Source organism: Rhinichthys klamathensis, unplaced genomic scaffold (assembly GCF_029890125.1).
Source record: "Rhinichthys klamathensis goyatoka isolate OS25496 unplaced genomic scaffold, OSU_Roscu_1.1 h1tg000289l_1, whole genome shotgun sequence".
Taxonomy (NCBI): Eukaryota; Metazoa; Chordata; class Actinopteri; order Cypriniformes; family Leuciscidae; genus Rhinichthys; species Rhinichthys klamathensis.
This window is the reverse complement of record NW_026606808.1, coordinates 994,528-1,021,014: the sequence shown is the minus strand read 5'-3', so window position 1 is coordinate 1,021,014 and position 26,487 is coordinate 994,528. Positions and strand designations below refer to the sequence as shown.

The 26,487-nt window shown below is 39.6% G+C and overlaps 1 protein-coding gene across 3 annotated transcripts in view; it reads right to left on the bottom strand.

Moving 5' to 3' along the window:
- Window positions 1–25,557, bottom strand: part of crebbpa (CREB binding protein a) — a 47,123-nt gene extending 21,566 nt beyond the window's left edge. For all 3 annotated transcript variants that reach the window (XM_056269763.1, XM_056269764.1, XM_056269765.1), the window contains exons 1-3: window positions 24,725–25,557; window positions 13,108–13,745; window positions 77–241 (exon numbers count right to left, since the gene is read on the bottom strand). In XM_056269763.1, coding sequence (XP_056125738.1) covers window positions 77–241; window positions 13,108–13,745; window positions 24,725–24,803 — 882 coding nt within the window. In that variant the 5' untranslated portion in view covers window positions 24,804–25,557. The remainder of the gene's footprint in view (window positions 1–76; window positions 242–13,107; window positions 13,746–24,724) is intronic.
- Window positions 25,558–26,487: the final 930 nt, after the last annotated feature.

Below are 26,487 nucleotides of genomic sequence, written 5' to 3'. Positions count from 1 at the left end.
GCGAGAGAACCAGCATCACAGAATTAACTCTGGCCTGCAAGCTCCATCCAGTTTGCGTGTATGATGGGAAACTCACCATGTTTGGCACGCTGGTGACCGTCGCTCCTTTTAGGTCAGTTGGAAATGGGGGCAGGCTGTTGGGAAGGCCGCCTTTACTCTGAGCGTTCACGCCAGTCGTGCCCATTTGTTGCCCTCCACCCTGGTACTGACCAAACGGACTGTTGCCACCTGCCATGCCCATCTACAAACGAAAGAAAAATGGAAATATCATTCCAGATGAGTCGAAAAAATACACCAGGTAAACACAAAATTTGATTTCTCTAAGGAAGATCTTCCAATATTCCTTGAGCATTGTGAAGAGTTTTTCAGGATCTTCGTTATTGTAGTATAGGATGATTTAGAATTGTTCAGTGCATTTTCGCAGGTAAAATCCAGTCATTTCAACAGGAATCAATGCAAGCAAGAATTTTGCATTTGCAACTTCAATATGGTCATGCAAACATGCCGTGTTAACCAATAGAAACCTAGTTTGTTTGAAAGTGACTTCTGTGTGAGCTGTGCTTCATTCATCACCACACTATGGACAACAAAGGACCTTTTGGGTCCACAAAATTTTGCTGAAATGTCCCGCACCCTAACAGATAAATTAGATCTGACAGCAAAATAGGTTTCACTGTGATTTTAGAAAAGATTTTATCAGTCAGACGGTTTCAATATGAGCGTTCATTTCTCCTTTTTTACAGTTCAGATTTTCACCAAACGCTCACTTAAAATTCCTTAATTTAATAACGCTTAGATTTAATCTTTAGAATATCTCAATATGAATATCCTAATCGATAATGAAAGCAATCAATTCTGTTATTTTATTATCATTGCGGTTCTATTCTATTTTGGTGTATTTTTATATAGTCTATATAACTTTTTTTTTTTTTTTTCTCTGTTTTAGTTAATTTAGTATACCAGGTTAACTAAATGAAAATTAGTATTTTTTATTTCATGTCAGTTAGCATTTATTTTATTCCTATTAACTAAAATGTTAAATGTTTTAGTTTTAATTAACTATAATAATTAACCTTCAGTCAACACTTAATTTTATTCAGCAACACCACGAAAAATCCTCAATTTCTATGGGGGAAAAAAACATTTACTTAATTTTGCTATTATTCATCTAACATGAGCATTTGCATTATGCAAAACATCATGGCTCAACAGTAAATAGACAATTAAATGTTACAGTCGCACATGCATATCAATCATATCAACACACATTCATTTTGATCAAAGCGTTACTACATTTTCCGCAGCTCAATGTGGTCTCCAGCATGCAGGGCTTCCCCCGTCCTCCCTCTCCCTGTGCTGATCTCCGGCAGTGTGCCGGCCGTCCACTCTCCTCTGTTGACATCGCTCCAGCAAACCAGATAAAAGAGGCCAGCGGAGTGGCACACGCACCAACAGCCCCTCCTCCTCTCTGCTCACTCATTCATGCACACCAACACACTTCTCACACTACTCGCTCTGCTTAATCATCCACACACACATTCTCTCTCTCTCTCCCGGAGCAGCCAGGATTCCCTTTCCCAGCAGATCTAAAGGCCCATTCACACCAAGCCTAACTATATAAATAATAATATCTCTAAAGATTTAATAATCATTCTATTTCTATGGGAATAGTGGAGTCCACACGGCAACTATAAAGATAACAATGAATAATATTGGTGGAATCACTTTTAGAATTATTTTTCCAGCTGATAAATGATAAAAACATTAACAGCCAATCAGAATCCATCCCTCTTGAAAGAGCTTGAGCAGGTAAACTGGCAGAAAATATACGTTATCATGCATTGGTGTGGATGCTAATATAGTTACCGTTATATCATTATTGGTGTGACTGTGAACAGGACTTCAGGTTAATATGTGAAATACTTTATTGGAACTGGACACTTTCGTACACAAATGTTACATGTGCTCGAGATTCATATACTGGCACAGACTTCCTTAAAATGGCCCATCGTTTTAAAAATGACACTGATGTGGCCAATAGCAAAAGGTGAAGTATGTTTAACTTCTTTTAAAACCATGAAACACCAGGATGAAAAAAAAAAGTACAACAATGCAACTGCCCTAGCTGCACGGTACACATGACCTAACGGGAAGCACAGATGCTTCAGTAAGATGAGCAGATACGCTTGAGGTTGAGTTTGGCTTGAATCCTTATCGATCAACTGGAAACAACAACAGCACAGATAGAACGCAATGATACATGGTTTCACTTTCAAGCACTAACAGCAGAGCTCCGATACAAGTGGACGGATGTTGCTTCTCCATTTACATGAAATGAAATGTGGCTGAAAAGAGGGAGCTGCACAGCCCAAAGCCACTCCAGAGGAGCCTCTTGTGCGGCGAGAGCATTCGACCGCCTGTGTGACACCGAAAGGGTACAACAAGCTTCCTGATGGTACCCTGTTAAACCTCAGGCCAGAAAACAATCCCTCCCATCTGACACCACCAGCAATCAACTACGAGTTCGACTGCTTATTTTTAATTGGTCACACTGGTCATGTGAGAGATGGACGGTCCAATGGTCTTTATTTGAAGCTGAAAGTCATGCCGGAGAACATGATACTAGGACCAAACCAAAAACCGAGGTACACATATGTACATATATCTCATTTGTGGAAGGCGTAGGACCATAAAATGTTCGTCCAAATCATTGCATTCGGTCCTGTCAACATATGTATTTCTATACCTCCGCGCACCTGCTCGCGCAGACATCACTCGTCATCAGTGTGTTTCATGCTATGCAGAGTCAGACAGACGTCAGTCACCGAGACCCGCAACCAAAACAGCAGCCGCCTTTCACAGTTCCTCCTGAACCAAAACAACCAGCTTATGCTGCGTTCACGTCATACATGGAGTGGTTCGTGACTTAATGCGTTTCAATGGCAACACTAGGGCTGGGGCGGTATGGATTTTTTCTAACCGCGGTTGAAAAGCAAGATATTCCCGCGGTACAGCGGTAAACCCAGACATGGGGACTTGTGACTTGGTGACTTGGACTCGAGTCGACTCGAGTCGCTATTTTTATGACTTGTGACTTGACTTGACATAAAATGAAATACTTGAGACTTGACTGGGACTTGGAAGTTAAAGACTCGGGACTTGACTTGACTTGAGACACGATGACTTGAATGACTTGAGTGTTAATCACATCATGTTTTCAGTTTGAATATAAAATATATAAATTATTTAAAAAACAAACAAGTTGATCCAGCTGGAGCGCAGGCTGAGAATAGCGTTGTCATGACTGGATCACGACACTATCATCAGTCATGCCCTCTCGTACCTTACGCACACCACGCCCACTTAGATATTACATCAAAATGTCGGCCGGAGGGGTACCGAGGGTCATCGCTTTCGGCTTCAAGAATTATTCACAAGATGGCAAAAGACGAACAGCGCTTTGCAAGACATGCAACATTAACATTGCGGGCAGCCAGACGACAACCTCATATTTCGTCCGTCATTTGAAGAGCCATTCTGCCCAGTAAGTGCTTGTCAATTTGTTAATGTTATCTGGTTAGTTGGTAGTTAGCTAATGTAATAATAGCTAAAGTAGCCATAACCCTTTCACAAGTAAGTTTAAACTATTCTAACTGATCCCCCAGCGTGAGGTTTTCTAGGCGACCGTTATTTAGAACCTGTCACTCACTTTAATGTTTCCATGGTGACGCGTCATTGCTTGTCACGTGACACAGCGCAACCATAACACAGCGCTGAATGAATGATCATTGATGATCTGCTTTTATGTCATTTTTCCTGTTTTATTCAAAATGTTCACAAATGTATTAGCTATAACATGAAACACTGATATTCCGATTGTCAAATATGTGGAAGTGGATGTGTTTTGTTGTTTAAATGCCTGTATATCATCGCATAGTTGAGCTGTATGTGCGAATGGGTGGCGCCATGTTAGTTTACAACACGTCAATTTCTCAACTTCTCACAAAATACATGAAAGTAAGTGACCGGTGAACTGGGAGAAGAATAGTGTAAAATGTAAATCTATTTACACAATGTGTATCGGATATGAATAAAACGTGTCGTCTTATTATAATGGAAAGGATTATTACTGACGCTTCCATAGACATCAGTGTGTACATTTTTTTTGCTAGTAGGCCTACTTATGTGTATTTAAATGTCTGAAACCTAAAATAAAAATTATGTGGTTGAAAACACTGATTAGTTGTTATGTATGACAGCACAGAGCGTATGTCTCTGGCTCAGTGCCAGCCAACGCACGTTTGAATTCATTGATATATACACGAAGCAGAATAGTGGGTCATATGTCTAATGCTTTTTGAAAACTTAAGGCTTTCTTCTTCATAAAAGTAGTCGGACATCATCACATTTTTGTATACATTTTTATTTCTTTAAATTAGTAAGCTACAGGACACTGACTTTCAAAACATGACCTGCGCGAAAGAGAAAAGTGAATGAATGTGTCATTATACCTAAATGCACTTCCGAATGCGCCTCTGTTCATTTCAAACCAAACTGGTTTGAAAAGATCAAATTCTGCAGGTAAGATCAAAATTCTGCAGGTAAGATCAAAATTCTGCAGGTAAATTTACAATAATAAGGTGACTTGACTTGGACTTGACTTGACCTACTACAGGACTTGACTTGAATTGACTTGACTTGCCCAGGAAAAAAATACTTGGGACTTACTTGAGACTTGAAGGTTAAGACTTGAGACTTACTTGAGACTTGCACATGTGTGACTTGGTCCCATCTCTGGGTAAACCGCTTTAAACACCCAACGGTTTTGACGTCTCGGTTCGGTTCGATTCGGTTCGGTTTAGAAAGCTAAAATTGCTTTTTTTTTTCCTTTTCTTTTTTTTCTTTTTTTTTTTAAACAGTGGTTTAATGAAAAAATTGTCTTTGTCTTTAAATTAATTCAATTACAATTAAACGTTTCACAAGGATTAAAAAAAAATCTGCTAAATCTGTAAACTGTATAGGGAGCCGCACATTACTATAACATTAAAGGTTGTAGCCTAGACTTTTAACCTAAATTCAGATGCTATTTATTTTTTAGATATAATAATCAACACACAACACATTGTATGAAAACATGTAAACTGAACATAAGGCAGTTTTTGCATTAACTTGTGTTTTACTCTAATTTGTTATTGAAATATAATACTTTACACAGTTGTCATTTTCATGAAAGATATTTTAAACATACATTAAATAATCAAGATATCATTAACAGGTTAAGTAAAATATAATATATAGGCTAACATAGTGCATTTATTTAGTGCAAGAGTTCATTTATAGGAACCATTTATAGGAAGTTGTGGACACTGAATCACTTGCCTGTTGAGGTAAATATAATGCTAGTGACAAGCTATGCTGTTTTATTGACGTTTCCGCTGCTGAAACACTGATTGAGCGATTACACGAGTTATGATGCCTTTCAGTAAGTATACTGCATCTTTCAACATACCTTCAGGTGTCCATTCTGTAACTGAGGAAGAGATGATCGTGTTTACCCGCGCGCCGCGTTGCCGTTTGAAATGAGGAGCTTAGTAGGCCTAACGTTACCTACAGCGATCTGTCACGCCACATCAAAGAGCGCCAAAACGCCATTTATTGTTTGAATTTCGTGATCAAATAGACAGAATTTGAAAGATTACACCTTGCTTATTATCGAAAGTAACAAAACACGGAGCTTGTTATTTGGTGTTAATGGTGGTTAGCTACAAAACTGAATTTGTTGTGTACTGTACACAAGACATGAGGTCCATTGAGCCGGGCTGGGCGGGGCCGGGGTAGCAGGGGGCGCGGAGGGGCGTGTTCGGTACGCAATGAGAGTATCGCGATTCGAATCGTGTGTTCTGTATCGCGGTTTTTCGGTTCGGTTCGAATATCGTTACACCCCTAATGAAAAGTGAACACCATGAGTAACATAGGATCATAAGATGGGTCAGACATGATTTTGACCACTTTATTAAGTTTTGTTTTGTAGAAAGCCTTTCTTTAAATTAAATTTCGTTTTGTATAAATTGTATCTTAATTTTAATCACTGTTTCATTAACTAATTGCCTGGAATTATACAAATATAGCAGACATATAACCAGGACGATGTGGAAGCGACGGTGCGATCTCTTGCGCGTGAACTGGAGCTCGTCTCATAAATGAACCGAAACTCGTGTGCCCATCGGAGACGGAGTTCACTGCTGATATTCTGAGGATACAACATAGCCAATAGGCTATACTAGGGACTTTAGCCTTTAAATATCTTTGCTGCATGCGCAGTCTCCTTTCTAGAACAGCCAAGAGCTTTCTAGCCTCGCGGCAGCAGCGCCTTGCATCGGTCATAGTCATAGTCGGTTGGAGTCACGTGACCGCGGTATTGCGGTAATGCGGTAACCGTCCCAGCCCTAGGCAACACTATCAACGGTGAAATGAATCTGCAGCAGTCAGGTGGTACAGGTCAGAGCTCTTTAAGTTTTTATGTTCATTATTATTGTAATGTTACATATGTGCTTTGAGACATGAGGTATTTTAACACCGTCTCTCGTGGCGCTTTTGTTTGCTCCCTGCTGTACTCGCGTTCATGTGTTTTGAAGGAGGCGTGGCTTTGGAGACTCTCTGAAGGGAGGGGGGGGGGGGTGATCTTATGCTTTCAAAGCTAGCTCGCTATTGCTACCCACGCCAAAAATGACCTACCCGACCTTTAATATGATTGAGTTCATATTACCAGCGAACCGTACCCCAGACCATCCTTTTTACGCAGACTCGTGTTTGGTTCGCGGGTGCACATGCGAGTTTGGAAAACAGTGTTCATAATCCAAAATCCAAAGCGATAGCTGCTGATAATACTGAAGGAGCTTATATATGTATACAGTGATAGGCGTCATATTCCTATAGGTAGACGTGGATCAGCTGATGCGAGCTTGACACGAGCTGCCAGAACTCAAGACACACTCAAATTCATGATAATTTTTCAATTCAAAGTTTCACTCAAATTGTTTTACTTGTGATAATGAATAATAATATAAAAAAAAGCTAAATAAAAGCACTTTCCAGGTCTAACCCCAATAAATCACTAGCTATTTGCGCATTGGGATTTGAATTTGTAACCCAAATGCACACGCCTGTCAATTCTGACACAGGAGTGCTGCTTTCAGACCCCATCAGTCCAGAACCCATCTATCATGGAGAGACACGTTCTATTCATCAAATTAGCATAGAGCACGGCCGATATGTGTATGCATGTAACATGGCACTTTACGTGGAGAGCTTTTCATTTGCCTTCCCATCAAGCATAATTCTGCCGCTGCCTTTATCGAGTGTGGCGGATGTTGGTGAGTTGGTCCGTTTGTCTTTTTATTCAATGGAATTTGTTTACAGTACAAGAATGCACAACAATATTATTTTGGTTTAATAAACTTTATTTAAACTTTAGTTTGGAGTTAAGTGCACACACTCTTTAACGTTTAGTTTGCTGAGCTTAACGTTCTTTTTTGTTTGCTTGTTTGTTAAGTCTGAGTCCCGTGAGCTGGTGCACTGTCAAAAGGGGTTTGGGCGTAAACTTCGGACATATATATATACGGCTCCAGCCAATGATCGGGCCGCAACCATTCCGGTTTCTGCCCCGGGGGACTCCAAGGACTATTTCGCTTCCTTTTCTTTTATTTATGTAGCCTATAGGTGAAGTCATTTGACTATTATTTGAAGTGTTTGTTTGTGTATATTTGATGTTTCCATATTTGTTTATTTTGTGTAATGGCCATTATGTGTCTGCGTATCCCCCTTTTTGTGTTAATTGGTGCTGGCCACCAATGTATAAATTTGTTAACTGTTTCTGTATGAGTTAGTGGTGTCCTGTGAGAGAACAGGTCCTGTAGTCCCTAGACCTCTGCAATTGTTTGAGAGGCAAATGCAGTGACTCATGTTTATTGTAAGTTTTTTTTTTCTCTTTATAAATACTTTGGTTTACCTCAGTTGGGTTAACATTTGCTTTACTTTTGTAACCCCATTCTGTGGAAATAAACCCCTAAGCGTTTGCCTGCTGCCTCCGTGTTCTTTTTTCCTTTACTGGTCACATCTATCACACTGAGTTTAAGAGCGTTCTGGCACGTACGCTCTCGTAACACAAGCATTTAAGCCTAATAAAAAAAGCACAAGTGCAGGAATGAGTCATGCAATCAAACAATGAGGCAGCAAAGATCAGCTTCAGATAAAGAGTGATAAAGTGAACATGCTGCTACACTGGCAGATGAAACTGGACGCACAGCCTGATTTACACACTGATCAGATTCCACCAGCATACTAGAGCTCTAAAAAAAGACATGAAACACATTTCACCAAACATTACTGTCATAACTTATCGCACAGTGAAACAGGGACTTGATGGCACCCATGTGGATTTAAACTATTTCAATTTATATGCAGGACCCAACGTTCTACTGTCTTGCGAAAATAAATTAAAATACTAAAAATTAAAAATCAATCGTTGTAGATGCTACAAGTGAATATAGGCATCCTAACATGACAGGGATGGGACGATTACCGGTTTCACGATAAACCACGATAAAATGTCCTGGCGGTTAGTATTATCGTTTAAAATTTAATTATCATAAAAACCGTGTTTGATTATGAAAACTCGCGGTAAATCCTGTCCAGCCAGAATCAGTCTGACGCAGGCGCGAGCACTCAGCAGGCGCGCAGATGCAATGTTGTTTTTTTGCGCAAGAAGGCAGTGACAGCGCACGGGAGATTTTTCAGCCATCCAAGAGGACAAAATCGGAGGTATGGTCGTATTTTGGCTATTACAAGAGTCCCGAGGGCAATTTAATCGAGGATGGGCACCCTGTCTGCAAATCTTGCAAGAGGAAATTCGCTGCAAAAGGGGGAAACACGTCAAATCTGCTAAGTCATCTAACGTTACGTGACAACCTGCCACTGAGTTAATTTTTACCTTAATACCACAACTAACTTGGGCAAATAATTAGACAAAAAATTTATTGGAGATGAATTATTTCATTATCTCACTTGTAATTATTGCAAAGCTTCCGCGAAGAGAAAAGTTTTACAGCAAGTGGATTTGAGCCAAGACGAACGAACATATTCAAACTATTAAAGCTGCAGTAGGGAGTTTTGAGAAAACGTTGACTTAGCCTGAAAATTTGAACAAGCACAACTTACAGGTCCCACCCCCTTGCTCTCTGCTGCGCTACAGCCCTCCCTCCACAGCTCGTCCTCCACAACGGAGCCTGTCGTGAACGCGCAGGCTAGTAAACAGGGCCAACGATAACAGCGGATAAAAAGTTATATGCAGGGAACTACACTGCGACCAAAATGGTCGCATATGCGACCTTTTGAAATGCCATTGCGACCCTAATTTTTAATGGGTCGCAAATGTATCACCGTTTGATTATTTTTGTACCTACCTAATGTTTTAGGCAATATGCTATGATTTACTATGAGCATTTATTAAAACAGAAATGTGTATTTTAAGAATACGTTTTATAACGCGCTCTGAGCATTCAACACATCAAGTTGGCTTCGCGGATTCGCGCTTGTTTAACTGAGAGAACGAGCAGAGAGAGTGAAAGCCCCAGTCGCGCGCGCGCTCTCTCTCCCTCCCTCGCTCATAATAATGAATTGAGTTGACTGAATATCTTTGAGAATACACGATGGTAAAAGGTCGGAAGACCGAAGTTTTTTTTTTTCTGAACTACCACTGGTTGTGAATTGTGCTAAAATAACGTTGCCTCATCTTCTCTGAAAAGCTTTCCACACATTCAGATGGCATAAACCACTCTTTCAATAAACAAAACAAAAAATCTATCTGGTGATGAAATGTTTTCTGTGTTGAGACAAATCTTGTGCGATGTCCTAAACTGCCTGGATAATCACACAACGTGTGCCGTGGTCCGTTAATGACACGTCCGATTCGCGAACTGACTCCTTTGAACCGATTCACTTTAATGAATGGTTAAAATAACAACTGATCTGTCCAACACTGAACTCAAGAGTCATTCTAGAATGATTCATTCTTTCCAAGTAGAGCTATTCAAGTCATCTGGTGAAATTGTTTTTATATCGCAATATATATCGCAGAAAAATCAAATATCGCAATGTCATTTTTTTACCAATATCGTGCAGCCCTACTGTAAATTCTGTGGGCCTTCAATTGCAGGACTGTCCAAATTTGTAACTGCGTCAAAACAATTCAAACACGAATCATTGAAGCTTCACAATGACATATTATATTTATTTTACTTTTCCTTAAGAGTTCAGAAGTCTGCCCATCTGTGCCAACCATAGCATGGTGAAATCCAAAAGAAATTAATTTAGCACTTTATTGTGTAGGCTACTGTATTTTCTATTGCAGTAAATCTATCCCAACCATTTTTAAAGAAAACAAGAAGGCATGTGTTTTAAAAGATGGAGAGTAAAATAAAAAGCACATCTGTATGCAATACAGTTTCACTATTGGTCATTATTATCCAGAGCGGCTTACTATATAAATAATTTGTGCCACCAAATCATGTTTTGCGCTAGTAACTGAAAAAGTTAGTAGCGCAAGTGCCACCAGTGGAAAATGTTAGTGTAGTTCCCTGATATGGCACATTATGGATAATAGGGACTAAACGTCAATAATATGCTTTACATTGACTATGGCCGGCCCATACTTTGACTACAAACTTGGTCCTCAAATCATTATGTATTTTGCAATAGCCTACATGTAACTTTATAACGTTGCACTCTTTCTATAAGTTATAAATAGCTAGTAAGATAACGTTAATATAACGGTAACTAACTTTACAGTATGTAAGTAATTATTCTAGCGATATATAATGCTAGATAAGGTGTGCTAGTACATTATTTCAGTAACATGACAAGCCAGTGAATTAGCAGGTTTCAATTGTTGCTTAGCAGAGTGCGTGACATTTTATCTACATGTTATGCGGCTAGAGTTTTGACACCGAGTCAATGGGCTCTGTGTAATTCTTTCTTTTTCGCTTGTTTATCGTCATCAGTCTTTTTCCTTTTACCTCTTTGTTTTATGAGCAGGTGTCACTCGAGAATTGGCAGTTTAGGTTGTTTCTCCGTCATAAGCACAGCTGCAGCTCGCCGGCAATCTTGAGTTTGAACGACGGCTCGCGCTCCGGCGCTCGCGCTGTGAGATTGCGTCCGCGGTGATCCGAGACATGGATGTGCGCTGTGTAGTGCGTTGCTATTTACAATAGTCATTATAAGTATGCCAGTAGTTTAGTCACCCTGACCCAACCAACATATTTTGTTCATTTCACGAGTTTACACTTACAAATAAGTCAGATAGAATAAATGCGTATTTGGCGTGCTGTCCGAGGAGAGGGCTCCGAGTTAGGTATTCGGCCCGAACCCAGAGCACTCCCCCCGTATTCCTGGCTGTGAAATAAATAAATAAGATAAGCCAAGAGTGAGGAGTCGGGGTGGTGGAGGGATGCTGAAACTGTCAAGGAATGTTAGGTGAGTTGACAGAGTGAATATTTATATGCTCCTTCTCGTGCTGATAGGGTAGACATGGTAATTGTTTGATGACCAGTTGACTGGAATGATTATTTGAACGTGCTCCTCCCGAACTTTGTTTATAAAACATCATTTAAAGTGTGTGTGCGTGCGTGCGTGCGTGTGTGTGTGTGAGAGAGAGAGAAAGTGATTTATTATTTATTAATAATAATAATATTCAGTCACACACATCCATAAGTGTTATTATCATTATTAATGATAGGGTTTAATGACGGGTTCATTAAAACCTGCACTAGGAAAACTTATACCTCTCACTCTCAGGGCTCCATGTTAATGTTAATATAATGTTGATGCTTAAAAAAGTGCATATTACTGCTAATTGTATTTTTTGTTTGTTGATTTTCAAATGTTTTCAGGGTGAGCATCAGTTCTTTTTGAACATTTCCATCTCATTTTAACAAAACCGTGATAATATTGATAATCGTGATAACTTTGGTCACTATAATCGTGATATGAAATTTTCATACCGTCCCATCCCTATAACATGATAACGTACAGTATGAAAAATGCATATTGATTTTGAAATTGGCTAAAGATTATATTTAACGGTTTATGAAATTACTACTGATGTTACTGTTAATTTACATCGAGTGTTACATGATCTAAAAATAGGAAATGAGCTGGACAATTCAGTGTTATTATAGTAATTTTATAGTATTTATAAAAACAATTAGCTTTAATTTTCATATTTTCATTTGAATTTTAGTTTAAGCTTTAGCAATTTTATTGTTGTTATATTGTTCAAGTTTTTTAATGCTTCTATTTAGCTGTATTTTAGTTATAGTAATTTCCGTACTTAAAATTTATTTGAGCAAGTTGCAAAGACAACATTTCTGATTTTCAGTTTTTATATTTTATTTCAGCATTTTTAATTAACAATACCAATTTTAGTAGTTTTAGATTTAATCGAATAAAATAAATAAATAATTGTATCGGCAAATAACTTGAAATGGTAAAAAGCAGAATATCCATAAGAATATATAAAGCAGCATTTCCATCCCAAGGAGAACAAAATCATTAGTTATGGATAAATCAGAAAACAAAATAGAATAGAAATGGAAGTTGTAGCCACCGCTGGGCAAACCACCACAGCTATTTTATTAAATGTACCAAATTGTGTGTGGTTTATAGTGCGCAAAAACACACACACTTCATGTATTCTAGCGATTGGTAGCAGATGCTTATTTGTGTGTCAGAATGTCCTGGAATAAATTATTTAGAGACATAACCTGAGGTAAAGTTACATGATTTTTGTGGTGCACATCTAGGAAATTATATGACAACTGTGCATATCTTCATATCTAATAAAAATTTAACTACCTCATTTTTGTATGTGCACTTTTGAAATTGTATCACATTCTTGCCAATCAGCTTATTTCTCCCAAAATTTGCATAAAAATATCTGAATGGAAACCTGGCTAAGGAGATAAAAAAAGAAAAGTATGTGTCATCTTAACACGACTATGAACTCTAAATGAGTGAAAGTGAAACCACAGCAGAGGAAACCGGTCATCTCACCTTGTTGATGTTGCCAGCTTGCTGGGCGTTGATGCCCATCTGCTGTGCCCCTTGTGCGAGAGCCTCTGCCAGGACACTTGCCGCTCCTCCTGGTGCTGCCGCCCCCGCTGCTCCTCCCGCCCCTGCAGAAGTTGGCACCTGCATGGCGGCACCCTGGTACTGCATCCCCGGCCCGCCTCGACCGCGGCCTACAGACCCATTGATCACCTGACCCGGCTGAGCGCCCGCATTCTGTCCCATCATGCCGCTGTTCAGCATGGCCTGGTTAAATCCCGTGCCGAGTCCCATGCCAGCTGAGCCAGCATTATTGCCCTGCGTTCCTGGGGTACCACCTGGTTTCTGTGTTTGAGACGGGTGAGAAGGGGAGCCCTGGCCCAGGGGACTCTTTCCAAGCCCACCCAGCTGAGGTCCGATGCCCCCAGGCTGCGGACTGGCCGAGTTCCTCCCAGCGCTGCTTCCCGGCCGGAGGAGCTCGGAGAGCTGCTTGTGTTTGGCAGCAGCATCGGGGACCATGGGGCCGTGACCGCCTGTACCTGCACCACCGTTAGAGGGCATGGACATCAGCCCCAGGTCTCCGTTAGGAATCAGCTCATCTGGAAGATCGTTCTCCAGGTCGTCCCAGGAAAGTGAACCCAACTCTGAAGGAAGAAAGAGAGGGAGGATGGTTATTTATTCGCTTCTTGTATCTTAATATGAAATGAATCAAGATTACGCGGCACAAACAAATACGCCTCTGTCTACGTTCTGCTGTATTTTAAAGTCCTCCACGGATTCTTCCATCATGTTTTGCGTCCCATGTGTTGTTGATTGAAATGTAGAAATGAGTAATCAAATATTTAAATCCAAACTGAAATAATCTAATTAACAAAGTAAATAAATAAAAGATTGGCGATTTCTACAGCTTAACCTTAACAACAAATGTCGCCGAAAGATGAATCTGCATATTTCTGCCAAATAAATATCCTGTCTAAGGTCTATTAAATTTCATATTATTAAAGGGTCTAATCTAAGTTATGGTTCTGACGCCATGAAAATATCGTTTTAGCAGCTTCATGTTGTGAAGGAAAACAGCAGAGAGTATCAGCCTAAATCAATACGCCTGCATGAGGCCTGATCTGCTAATAGCCCTAATAAATCCACCTCATCTGTTAAAATCTGCTAATGAACGCCTGGCACCTTATACACACACGGGACGGGAGTGTGTGTGATATAGCAGAACAGCTGGGAGGAAGGAGACGTTCTCCATCACCTCCGTGACTGTGCGAGACTAACACCGGCTGTTAGCATGTTTAGCAGAGTAAATGCCACCAACACATCAGGAGGGACGCTATGCTAAGAGATGATGTCACCACTGACTCAGGTGCGAGGGCAATAAACTAATAGATTTGATAATGATTCACTATTTATCCCAATGAGAATAAGCCCACTTAAATAAAGTCAAATAAATGGGAGAAAATAAAATGTACATGTACTATTTGAATAACATTGCAGGTGGTAAGCTATATAGTACATACTATGCCGTACACTACTAGTGATGTCAAATAACAATGTGCTGACTAATGCATGTGACGTTTATTGTTGAAGGAATGTTTCATATACTATTTTTATAAAACCGTAGGCAATATGCAGTACATACTGCAGTGACCCAGACACAGGTGAGGACAAGCGACAGTGAAGTATACTACTGTTTGTTGTAACATTTACCGTTTTACATGGTAACTTTAAAAATCATTGGTAGTATACAGTACATAGGCCTACAGCGAAGTATGCTGTACACACTAGTAAGGACAAGCAACGACGTAGCAGAATACTGTTTGTAACATTCATATGATTTTTGTATTAAAATTACAGGCAGTCTGTAGTACATACTCACACTACATAGTGTGCCGTACACTAGTGTGGTCAAAAGAATATCCCACTGTAGACTGTTTCATATACTATTTGTGTTAAATCACTGGCAGTATTAAGTACATAAATACTACTAAAGTAGTAGTAGTACTAAATACTGCTATTTGTAACCTTTGCAATGGCGCACAGTAGTGTGGCTTAAGCGACATTGTAGCGTACTACTGTTTGTAATGTTTACCACTGAAGACTGTTTGGCATGCTATTTTTATTAAATCACTTTGCAGTATTTAGTACACACTGTATACGGTTGTAGAGAGTCTGTACAATACACTCTTCATAGTGTGCCAACAACACACAAATGTGGTTAAATGACTGTCACACGTTTCATATACTATTTTTATAAAATTGTATGCAGTATACAGTACATGCAGCATGGAGTGCTGCACGCTAGTGAGGTCAAATGACAATGTAGCGTACTACATTTATAACCTTCCCCGTGGCATATTGTTTCACTTGTCTGTTTATATAAAATAGTAGGCAGAACAAAGTAGATACTACACAATATGCCGTACACTTGTAACCCATTCAGACACTAGCCTATGTTTTGGCAGCCCTGAAAAAAACTTGGTCAACGTGCGAGCGGTATTTCCCAGAGCAACATTGTGCAGTCTATCCCCGGCTCTGATTGAGATGCAGCATGGGTAGCGCTGAGGTCGCACCGGTCCAGGAGTAAACACAGACACGCACGCTGCCAGACACAGCAGGTGCTAAACACGAGTAGGGATCATCCCTTTTCTTTTGCTCCCTGACGGGGCGGCTGGATGCTTAATGACCCACATCACAGAGCCAGACTCGCGCACGTGCTCACTTACACACGCAGCTGTGTAGTGCCAACGTCCCGCCCCCTACAACCTTGAAGCCGTGCCAAAATGCAAAGTAACGTGTGGGTTTGAAAGCACCTTGGAGTCTAGAGTCCCAACGGGGATCCAGATTCCTCCCTCCATCATCGTGCTGAAGCCCGTTATAGTGGCTCCGGCGGTGGGCTAATAATAGTCTCTCAGCGCGGCAGTAGACCACAGCTGTCGTTCACAGTCTAAAAGATAGCGGGCCGTCTGAGCTGGGACAGGTGCGCCTCGCCTGGGGAGGATGGCAACGGATCCACATGAACGGAGACTTTCAGCTTGGCTATCCATCTTTGTCAAACTAAATAGTCCTAATGTGAATGGTTGTGTTATGTGAAAAAAATGTGTCATGGTTCCACAAAAATATAAAGTAGCACGACTTTCAAAATTGTTAATACATTTTTTCTTTTTAATATTGATAATAATAATAAATGGGCAACAACTCAGGATATTAGAATTAAGGGTGCTCAGATCGATTGATCGTTTTTTGGACGATAATCATCTTATATAGTTTGATCCGTTGACTTCATAAAGGCTGATCAGAAGAGCAGATCAAATGATGCAAAACTCGCAAAACAATTTTTGTATGCGCAGCTAAAATTGCTTCACTTCATTCACCGCCGGTCTAGGTTTTTCAAAAAGTAGGGATGCGCGATATTTCGGCCACCATATCGATATACGTTCATTTTTAATGTTATTGTTTGTCATCAGCCTGATAAGAAAATTTGGCCAATATATTAAAGCCGATAAATAATGGATTGTTTCCTTCAGCCTGTCTGTCATACAAGCTACATAAAAATGAGAACATAATTGTGTGCTTGGGACATGGCTTTTAATGGTGAGAATTTAGTTTTTTTCCCCTTCATAGCGATGCGCTTTCTTTTCTCCCTAAAAGCCCAAACTTAACGACCAAATCAGCTAAATGAGTGATTGTTGTAAAATACAGTCTACTGTTGCTAAACTGCAGGTCGCGCTCGATAATGAAAAGTTATTAAAACAGCAGTAAGCCGCAAGAGCACACGACTTCTTTCAAAAACATAAAACATTTTACCGACCCAAAACTTTTGAACGACAGTGTACACATGAAGTAATTATCTCAAAGCTACATTTAGTAAAACATACAGGGAACCTTATAATGTGGTACATTAAAAAAAATATGACTTAAAAAAATTACAAAAGGCCCAAGGATGACAATCAATAACCAAAAGCTCTGTGGATACCAACTGAAGTAGGCCTAACCGTTGAATTATATTATAGCATTTAATAACCGTACTATTATAGAAATGTGTAAAATCATTATAAACTCATAACACTAAGGTTTTATATTCTACAGTGCTGTGGTGAAAGGTGGAGCAGGAAACACTGGCATAGAGTTAAAGATCTTAGAGTTTTAAGAATCGATATAAAGATGTTCAATCTTCAGATGTTTTTTTTAAATCAATATTTTTCCCCAGCCCTACTTTATGGCCTAAGAAGAGCAGAAGAACAAAGTGTGAATCAGGATTTGAAGATCTAAGGAATATATCCCTATAATTCCTTTTCAGGTTCAGGAGTGTTTGCACACAAGAGACTGCGAGCATGAGCCGGATCTGAGCCGCAGTCACGGGTTCAAGTTTCAGGAGGCTGTTAGGACCAGACCTGCTGCTGATAGACAGCAGTGGAGCTGAAGGAGATGCGAGGAGACGCTTGACTCTGTGGTGGAAGGTTAACACAGGGCTGGTTTGGTCACATGGCGTACCACTAAACGTTTTCATTGGGCTGAAACGCATCTTGTAAAAGTGTCATGTTTCCTCCTTTCATCCCAGTTCACAAACACTGCATTCGGTCTAAATCACTGCTTTGGTCTGAACCAATGCTTTTCACTAACAAAGTTCACTTCTAAATTTGAATGCTTATATCTTCTAAATGCGAATTTTGTCATTGTTTTGGATCACATAGCTTATAGATAACAGTTAGGCTAGCATATTCATACTAAAAGCCAAAAAACTTGATTTCATGGTGACTTTAAAAGTCGTGTAGTGTATCCAAGCCTTCAGGGCCATGCAGAAAATGTGAATGGAATTGAGGAACCCAGTTATAAAAATAGAATTTACTGATGTGAAATCAGATTTTATATAAATAAATCAAAAATAAGGCTGTACAGTTAAATTCAAACTGCGATATGGATTAGTGTCTGTGGCTGTTGTTTTAATATAGCCTAAAGTCTGCATGTTCTGGGAAAATGGGGGAAAAATAACAGAATTTAGGAAAGATTTCACAGGGCCCTTGGCTAAGTGCTAACCATCAGCACAATTAAACCATCTTTGAAAATGTATCCATCTAAATTCACCCTTTTCTAAGAACACTTATTATATTAAAAAATATGAAAAATTTTATAGCTAAAAAAAGGAAAGAAAAAAACACCCTGACATCCCTAATAATACAGCTAATAATTACCAAGTTGTGTACACTGAAGCGTACAGTAGAGAAACTGAATTACAGATCAGTTCTCTTGCTAAATTAAGCTCTGTAGCAGTTAAATGACCTGAACAAATAATATGATCAATTAACTAGTGCTGCACAACTAATCACTGAATAATCAGGATTATGATGAAGTAACGTATTCTGCTCCTTTAGGCCCCATTTACACTGCATGGTTCAAGTGACCCAAATCCGATTTTTTCCTCTCATGTGGCACAGATCGGATATGATCCATGAACGTGTAAGCAGAAAATAACGCATGGATTCCGATTTTCTCAGATCGGATTCAGGCCTCACTCATATGTGGTAATAAATCGGATATGAATCGGATACGTGCATTTGCGTGTGCCATGTAAGCAGACAAATCGGATATTCCCCAGTAAATGCGAGTCGTACGTCATTAAAAAAGTGACGTCAACTCAGGTGGACACCACCAACTGAGATCACATGACTTATTATAGGCGCGATGGAAGACGAAGGATACACGCAGTGGAGCAATGCGGAGGCTTCATGTCTTTTGAGTGTTTGGGGCGAAGAGACAGTGCAGGCAAAAATGCAGGGTTGTTACAGAAATAAATCTGTGTTTGAAGACATTTCACGAGACATGGGGAGGCACGGTTTTAAGCGCTCGACCGTAAGATAAAAAGCTGAATGACTTTTACGAATATTGTGGAAAGCAAAACACTGGATAATTTTATTCGCATCTGCATCCATTGTATTTCGTGGACTGTATTTTTACTTCCTTTTCCGGGTCAGAACGTCTACATTTGGTAGTTTCAGCAGTGTATAGACCTTATTCGCAAACACCGGAAGTAGCTAACCGCGGCCATATTGTTGACATGACATCTGTCCTGCTGCCCCTAACCGCGCACAGATTTGAGTTGAGGGGAGCAGTAGCCTGGCTTCATCTCGTCGGTATCAAGAGAAGATAATGCTATTATTTGATGTGGGTCCACACCAATCAAGCTTAAGTAAAGATCCGTCCTTATTGCCACTTTGCCAGCCGTAACTTATCCGGATATTTATAACGATCTCGTTCATACAGTATCCGTATACAAACTACAATGCACATCAACACAAGGCAACATAATGAATGACACTCGTCTCATTCGTGGAGGTGGAAAAACAAGTTCTTTGTGACATGCAAGATTCGTTGTATTAAAATGTAAATGCAAAAGAAAAGGTATGAGAGTCGGTTGTTTTTGTCAATTTTAAGTTTTCATTTAAAATGTTTGCGATTTTAATATAAGTACATGGTTACATATTTGACCAATTGCTTGAGCAACTTAATATATAGAAGTAATGCATGGAATAATTGGCTTACGTTGTTGAAATAGCGAGTATGTGTTAAAATAAAAATAGTGAGTACCGGGGTGTTTGTGGTAACGTTACAGCCGCGGATCAGTTAGCTACGCACTGCAAACGCAGCATATAGCACTAAAGCACTGTAGCGCGTCCTGCTTCTGTCCCGTATACGCACCGCACACGCATTCCACACAGATTATGTGTGAAACCTGTGGTAAAAGGATGGGAACAGACTTTTCTGTGGTGAGTTGGCTGAAAGTTTAGCCTATTTATCCTAGCTAGCCTCTCCTGCGCTGGCTCAACTCTGTCTCCTTCCCTTCACGCTTTCTGACAGTCGATAACTTATCGAAATCATAAAAACTAACCCCGGGGTTCTTATTGCTGTTGTTAGAACAGACGTGTATTACACAACACACCATCACGCTGTTTAAAAAAAAAATACAGTGATAATACCATGGATAATACCGACGCTGCCTCGTTTGTCAATTGACAGACTGACAGTTGCCGTGATTTCTATGTCAACAATATGGCCGCCGCAAACATTGATGACGCAGATCGAATAACATCTATAGTGTAAATGCAAAAATCGGATACGGGTCACTTTTAAAAGATGATGCAAGCGGGTCGTCAAAAAAATCGGATATAGTCAGAAAATCGCATTTGGGCATCAAGACCTCCAGTGTAAATGCAGCCTTGGGATCATTTGTCTTCTATTTACAAAGTATATTTTTCAGCTGTTGATCATACCCAAACACAGCCATCAAAACAACCATTAACCCAGGCATATCAAGAACTCTGGCCATATTCGTGGGCCTGCACAGTGTCTCAAAGCATGTTACGGCACTCATTGGACACCTCTGGTGTGCAGTACCCAAGCGCTCTAAGAGAAGGCATGTGTGCGAGGGAGTTGATAATCTGACGACTAACTAACGAACGAACGATGTGCAGAAGTCTAAGTCCAAGCTGACTGTTGCGTGGCCTGTTGGGAGTTGTTACGGATGTTGCTCTTTAAGCTTGATTTCTCTCTAGTCGACTAATCAAATCTTAAGGAAACCCTTTAGAATAAGGCTGGTGTCAGGTTCACCGTACCAAGATAGGTCATGTTTCTGAGGACATTTATATAAGACAAGCTTTTGCATTAAACAAAAAAGCTAGCTAGACAGAGTGCGACAAAATGCAGGGGGTTCGAGAAGAAACCTGCACAAGACATGACGCAATGGACAACGATGTCAATGACTGCATTAATGCTTTTAAAGTGCATTTTCCAACAGATTAATCCATGAACACACATATGGATGCTAGTTGATGTGCGGCCACTAGAAACACCAAAACAAAACTAAAAGAAATAGATTAACTAGGGAACCTCACACCAATTGACTACACTGGTGTTAGACTGCTAACTAACCACAATGCATCTGTAACTAGTCAAGACCCGTTTCATAGGTTGTACCCCTAACCCTAATATATTCACAGCTTAGTTGTCTGCATATTAAAATGGAATAAGAAATGTTCAGTCCCTCCATGATTTTGAATGACATTTGAGTTTTGCAGCCAAAAATTAATGAATTTACTGTGGCATTTCTAAAAAAAAAAACTAGAGTGATAATTGCAACATTTTGTGTGGTGATTTTAAGTAAAAATCCACCAAAAATTATTAGCCTATATTTATACAAGTTTAGCATGTGACAGTAAGAGTAGTAACCTAGAGTAATTACAAGTACCGACTTCGGTACCAAGTCAGAACTGAAATAAAAAATGTGACGCTTTGAGCGCAGTTGAGTGGAACCACCGCTGATTGGCCCCTGTGTTCATGCGCTCATCGGATATGTCTGTGATTGGCTACAATGATCAATGCACGGGAGCATTTGAGAGCACGCGGAAGTGTTTGAAAGTGTACACGCTCGTCATTGATGTAAATTTACAACATGTTTTGAAGCTCTGATCATTGTAGCCAATCACAGACAATCAGAGGTGTTTACGATTCCGCTCAAAGCGTCACGTTTTTTAAATTTCAGTACAGACTAGATACCGAAGTCAGTACTTTTTGACAACACTATAGTAACCTGTAAATCATTTTTGCAGAAACAAGAAAAATGTAAGATGCCGCAAACAATGTATGAATTGTTATTCATTCTTGCGATCACAAAATTGCTAAATCCTGGAGGCGCTGAATGTTTTTTAACATTAGAGCCATTCCACCTTTGGGCAAAAAAAAACGTTTGTTGCAAATCCGTGTGCCATTCTGGGCCAGTTGGATTAGAATACACATTACCTCTACATTTACATGCACTTAAATAATTAGTTGGTAATCAAATTGAAACGGCCACATGTAAACATCTCGTAAATCGATCCGACTGAGCTCAATCCAAATGAAACTTCGATTTGAGTGTGGTGGTGTAGACCTGACATAATCCGATCAATAAGAAGAAACTAAGTAGCATATATGCTTGAAAATGACTATCTTCTCAATCGAATTCAAAAATACCTCACGGAAATTACGCACATTACCAGAGCCCTTTTGGTTACACATCTCTGTTTACATACGTTTGACTTCTTACGAACATGTGTATGTTTATTTATGTCTGAAATTTAATAAAACATATTTGTCAGCTTTCCTTCTAGGTATGTCATCAAAGCAAACACAGCAATTATACTCTCAGTAGCTTCGATGACTTTCAGAATATGAAATCGGATTGGATTCATTCAGGCTAACGAAAATGAGTGCATGTAAACAGGAGTACCAGCACGGTTAGCACTGCTCAATTAGCAAATGCAACTCGGACTGATGGTGGAAAAACACTTATTGAAACAAATTGCACACTTCATCCGCCAAAATCATCCGCTCATTAAGTATAGTCTGAACGCAAGTAGGCAAAATGGATGCTGAAGCGTGTGATAGTCCAACAGAAGCCAGAGAAACAAGTCTCTACAGGTGGAACAAGACTCCTCGGCTATTAAACCGAGAGCTCAAGTTCACATACAAATACCCTAGCTCCCTGCAGACAGATGATCAGACACATTACATGCTGATTAGGATAAACCAGGGGATGTTGAACTTTATGCAACCTGTATGCGCCAACTGACAGAGCTTTTAACACGTTTGAGCGCTAGTCATTGCACGCATGATGCAAATCTATTGCATGCAGCCATTTATGTGGTTAATGACAGCTGAGGTAATGCGTCATAAGACACTTTCAATGGGTTTGTTCAAAGTAACGGAGAAACAGTTAGAACATGATGTTCTAACTGGGCAATAATACAAACCCCAAACAGGTTAATTAATCTATCAACATAAGTATCAACTATTATGGCTAACAAGATCAACAGTATGATCCCATGTGTCTGAACATGATAACTTGAGCATTAATCATCACATTCAACCAAGCAGCCGAACCTGCTGAACTTCAGACAATCTTAGAGAATTTTACTTTCTCACAAGAGCGCTAGTTTGGCTTTTCGCTAGTTTAGTTTTGCTTGGTCATGTGATCTCAACATAGCGGCGCCCATCATATACTGAACAAAAATTATTGTTGGATTAACTTTAAAAAAATAAGTTACCTGGTTGCCTTAAAATTGAGTTCTTTGAAATTAATTTTTTTAGTTAATACAATGAAAGAGATTGGTTTAATAAATAGAAACTCAAAATGTTTTATCTGAACCGCATTACTTGTCTAAATTGATTTGACAAAAGGAAAAAAAGTTGTGATAAATCATTTTTTACAGCGTAGTTTTGAAAACGTACTAATGTGTAAACTTTCTAATAAGCACAAATGTATAGGGTGCACCTTTATGACTGTATCATAGTGACCACATACTAAAACTTTCACTTTCAGAAACTGTCCCGGGACAGTCTCATGGAGTTATCCCCTTCCTTCTTCATTCACTATCAACTGGAACTCTGTCCATGTGCAGATCTGAAAGAAGACTGAAGAATGGATGTGATGATTTTCACAGCCAGACTGATGCAATACATAACAAAAGTGACAAGATGGGCAACTTGAGGATCAGTTGGACTTTCCTATATGCACACAAGTTTGATTGGAAACTACTTTAACCTCATGTCGACCAAGTTTAAACTTCAGTCCCTAAACATTATTGGCAAAGCAACTATATTCACGCTATGCTAGTTTTATTAGTAACTAGAATGCAAGCACTACATTGGTGAAAACGAAAATGGTCATCATTTATTCACCCTCCTGAATCTCAAAACTCTTAGGATTAACTTTCATTGTATGGAAAACGACGTTGTTTCTCCCTTAGTGTCATACGAGTTTTGAAGGGTTCCCAGCTAACATGAACATTTCTCAGAGATGTAGCAAACGGTCTGGCCATGTTCTCTCGAAGTTACGAGCAAACATTCTTCCAGTAACGCTAACGTTCAACGTTATCTGGTCTTTAATAACGTTTTCCTGAAATGTTTTAGTTGGACCTTACGTTACTACTTGCAACTGAATGTTCAGAAAACATTCAAAAGTAACATTCCCATGTTGGCAAAATTATCAAATGTAAAATTCCCGCAACGTTCGGATAACCAAGTAAAAACGCTCATAAAACGTTTAATAAACGCTTCCCAAAAGCAATCGTGAGCCTAAGTTTGTTTGTGGAGACCATTGCCACGAGTGTTCAATGTGCTTTTGGGAAACGTAAGTTAGGCCTGGATGTTTTGAACTTTCAGAGAACATTCACAAATAACGTTTTTAAAGCGTAACGAGAACTTTACAAAAACGTTCTTTTTGGTTACACTTTCTTTTAAGGTGTCATTGTTACAGTGTAATTATATATTTAAGTAACGTTACCGAGTACAACATGCACTGATTGTTAGTTGCGTGTAATTATGCATAATTTACTGTTAGCACTATGGTAACATGTGTAACGAGGACACTGTAAAATAAAGTGTTGGCCGTATTTTTGTTAGCTGAGTGAGTAACGTTAACGCTATACGATGATGATAATGATGACAGAAACTTCATTTTAAAGTGCCTGGTTCAGTGAAGTGTTGACAGCTGCGTTACACACATGGCGCATGAATAGGTCTATGGTAGTGCTTCATAAGAGTGTGTGAGAAGAGTTTGGGATCAGGCCTGCTGCTGCTGGACTTTTACCTGGTGCGTCTGGAGCAGGTGCTGTCAGCTTCGCTCGCTTTGCGCTTGAAGGACCAACATCGAGCACATTTTCAGCCATTGCGATTAAGAATTGCTTCTGGCCGAATGTTGTGGGGGGGGAAATGCAAAGTGAAGGATCCTTTCGTCAGAAGAACAGATGTTACCTTACTTTTGCAAGACGTGGGGAGTGTGGAGCGGCTCGGCGGAGGATTTTCTCAAAAAAGCAGCAACAGCGCCCCGCGTCGCCACCACCATTCACCCCATGATAATCCAACACCCAACACCCACATTATCATCGTTATATTGCCGAGAGAAAACGCCTCCTTTCCGCCAATTCAACGTAAAATCCCAAATAAAATATCCACAGGAATCCTCGCGCACGAGCGTCGTTAGTTTTGCAACGGAATGCGATCCATTTTCTGACATTAATTTTTTTCGTGCAAAAACATTCTGGCTCCGTGTAATAATGCACGGTTGCATGAAAATGAGATATTTGTGCAAAATAGTCCCCTCGGCGCTGTCTGTCCTCCAAAAGCGTCCGGTAAACAATCCCCGCTCCGAGCGAAATACAGACGCAAGCGTCGCTCTGAAGGGGAAATCAGATATGCGAGGGTTTCGTGGCCGACGAACGCCGATTAAATCCAGGATTTTTCGCCAAAAATTCCTTCGCGGCGATATAAAGGTGTCATTTTCCACTGAACGGTGTCGTCAAACCTCGGTTTGGATACTCCGTGTTCAAAAATAAAAATTAGTGCTCTATCGAAATCCTGATTCCGAGCCGCGACAAGATGGCGGCTGTTGATTCCTTCGATACAAAAAGTTTTTTTTTCTTTTTCCAGATAGACGGAGCCGAGGGGGAGGGGGAGCGCGAGCGCAATCACGCCCTACGTCAAACCTGCCGTGTGCGCGCAAAGCGGCCGCTGGAGGCAGCAGACGACCACAAATGAGTATCTGCGGCTCAAAAACTGTTAATTGCGTCAATAATCTTGTAGACAAAGTCATATTTGGGATAAGAAATTTAAGATAAATTAATAGTTTTAAATGCAGCCGATATTAGGTATCTAGTAGTTTGCAGTAAAACAACTCAAATTGCACTTGTACTAAAATCCAAATATATAAAATATGTTGAACAAGAATAAACAATGATATTGTGTCTGTCTTGTACTTATATATTTTTTGTTTTATATCTTCTGACCCACATAAATAGTACACGTGACACTTCTGATACTGAAGGGCCAATTTAAAAAATGTTCATAAGTAATAGTTAATAATAATAGTGAAGTGAATTTAAAGATATAAGAAATAGATATAGACCACCATATTTAATTTTTGACATGAATGAAAGTGAGGCTGTGAGTGATAGAAATAGGCCTTCAGTGCGTTCAATGGATTTGTAATGTAGTTTAACATGTCAACTGTTCAGCTGACAAAACTTTCCAAAGAAACTTTCAGTAGATTTACTTTCAGTAAAGCAGTTTTGAAAAATACATGATCTAGCACCTTTATACAGTACATATCATTATCATTTTTAACAATGCCTCATTTTCATCAATGTAAAACTCAATATAGTGTCACTGGTGAATAAATTTAAGTTTTACAGATATTCAACATGCGTATTAACTTTTTTTTCCCCAGCTGGCCCACACATAAAACAGACACACGCCATTTCTGATATCTTTTCATTGTTTCTCTACTCTCGAAATCTGGCACATGCACATGTAGCATCAATTTTGAAAAATAAAAATCAAATAAAACAATACATG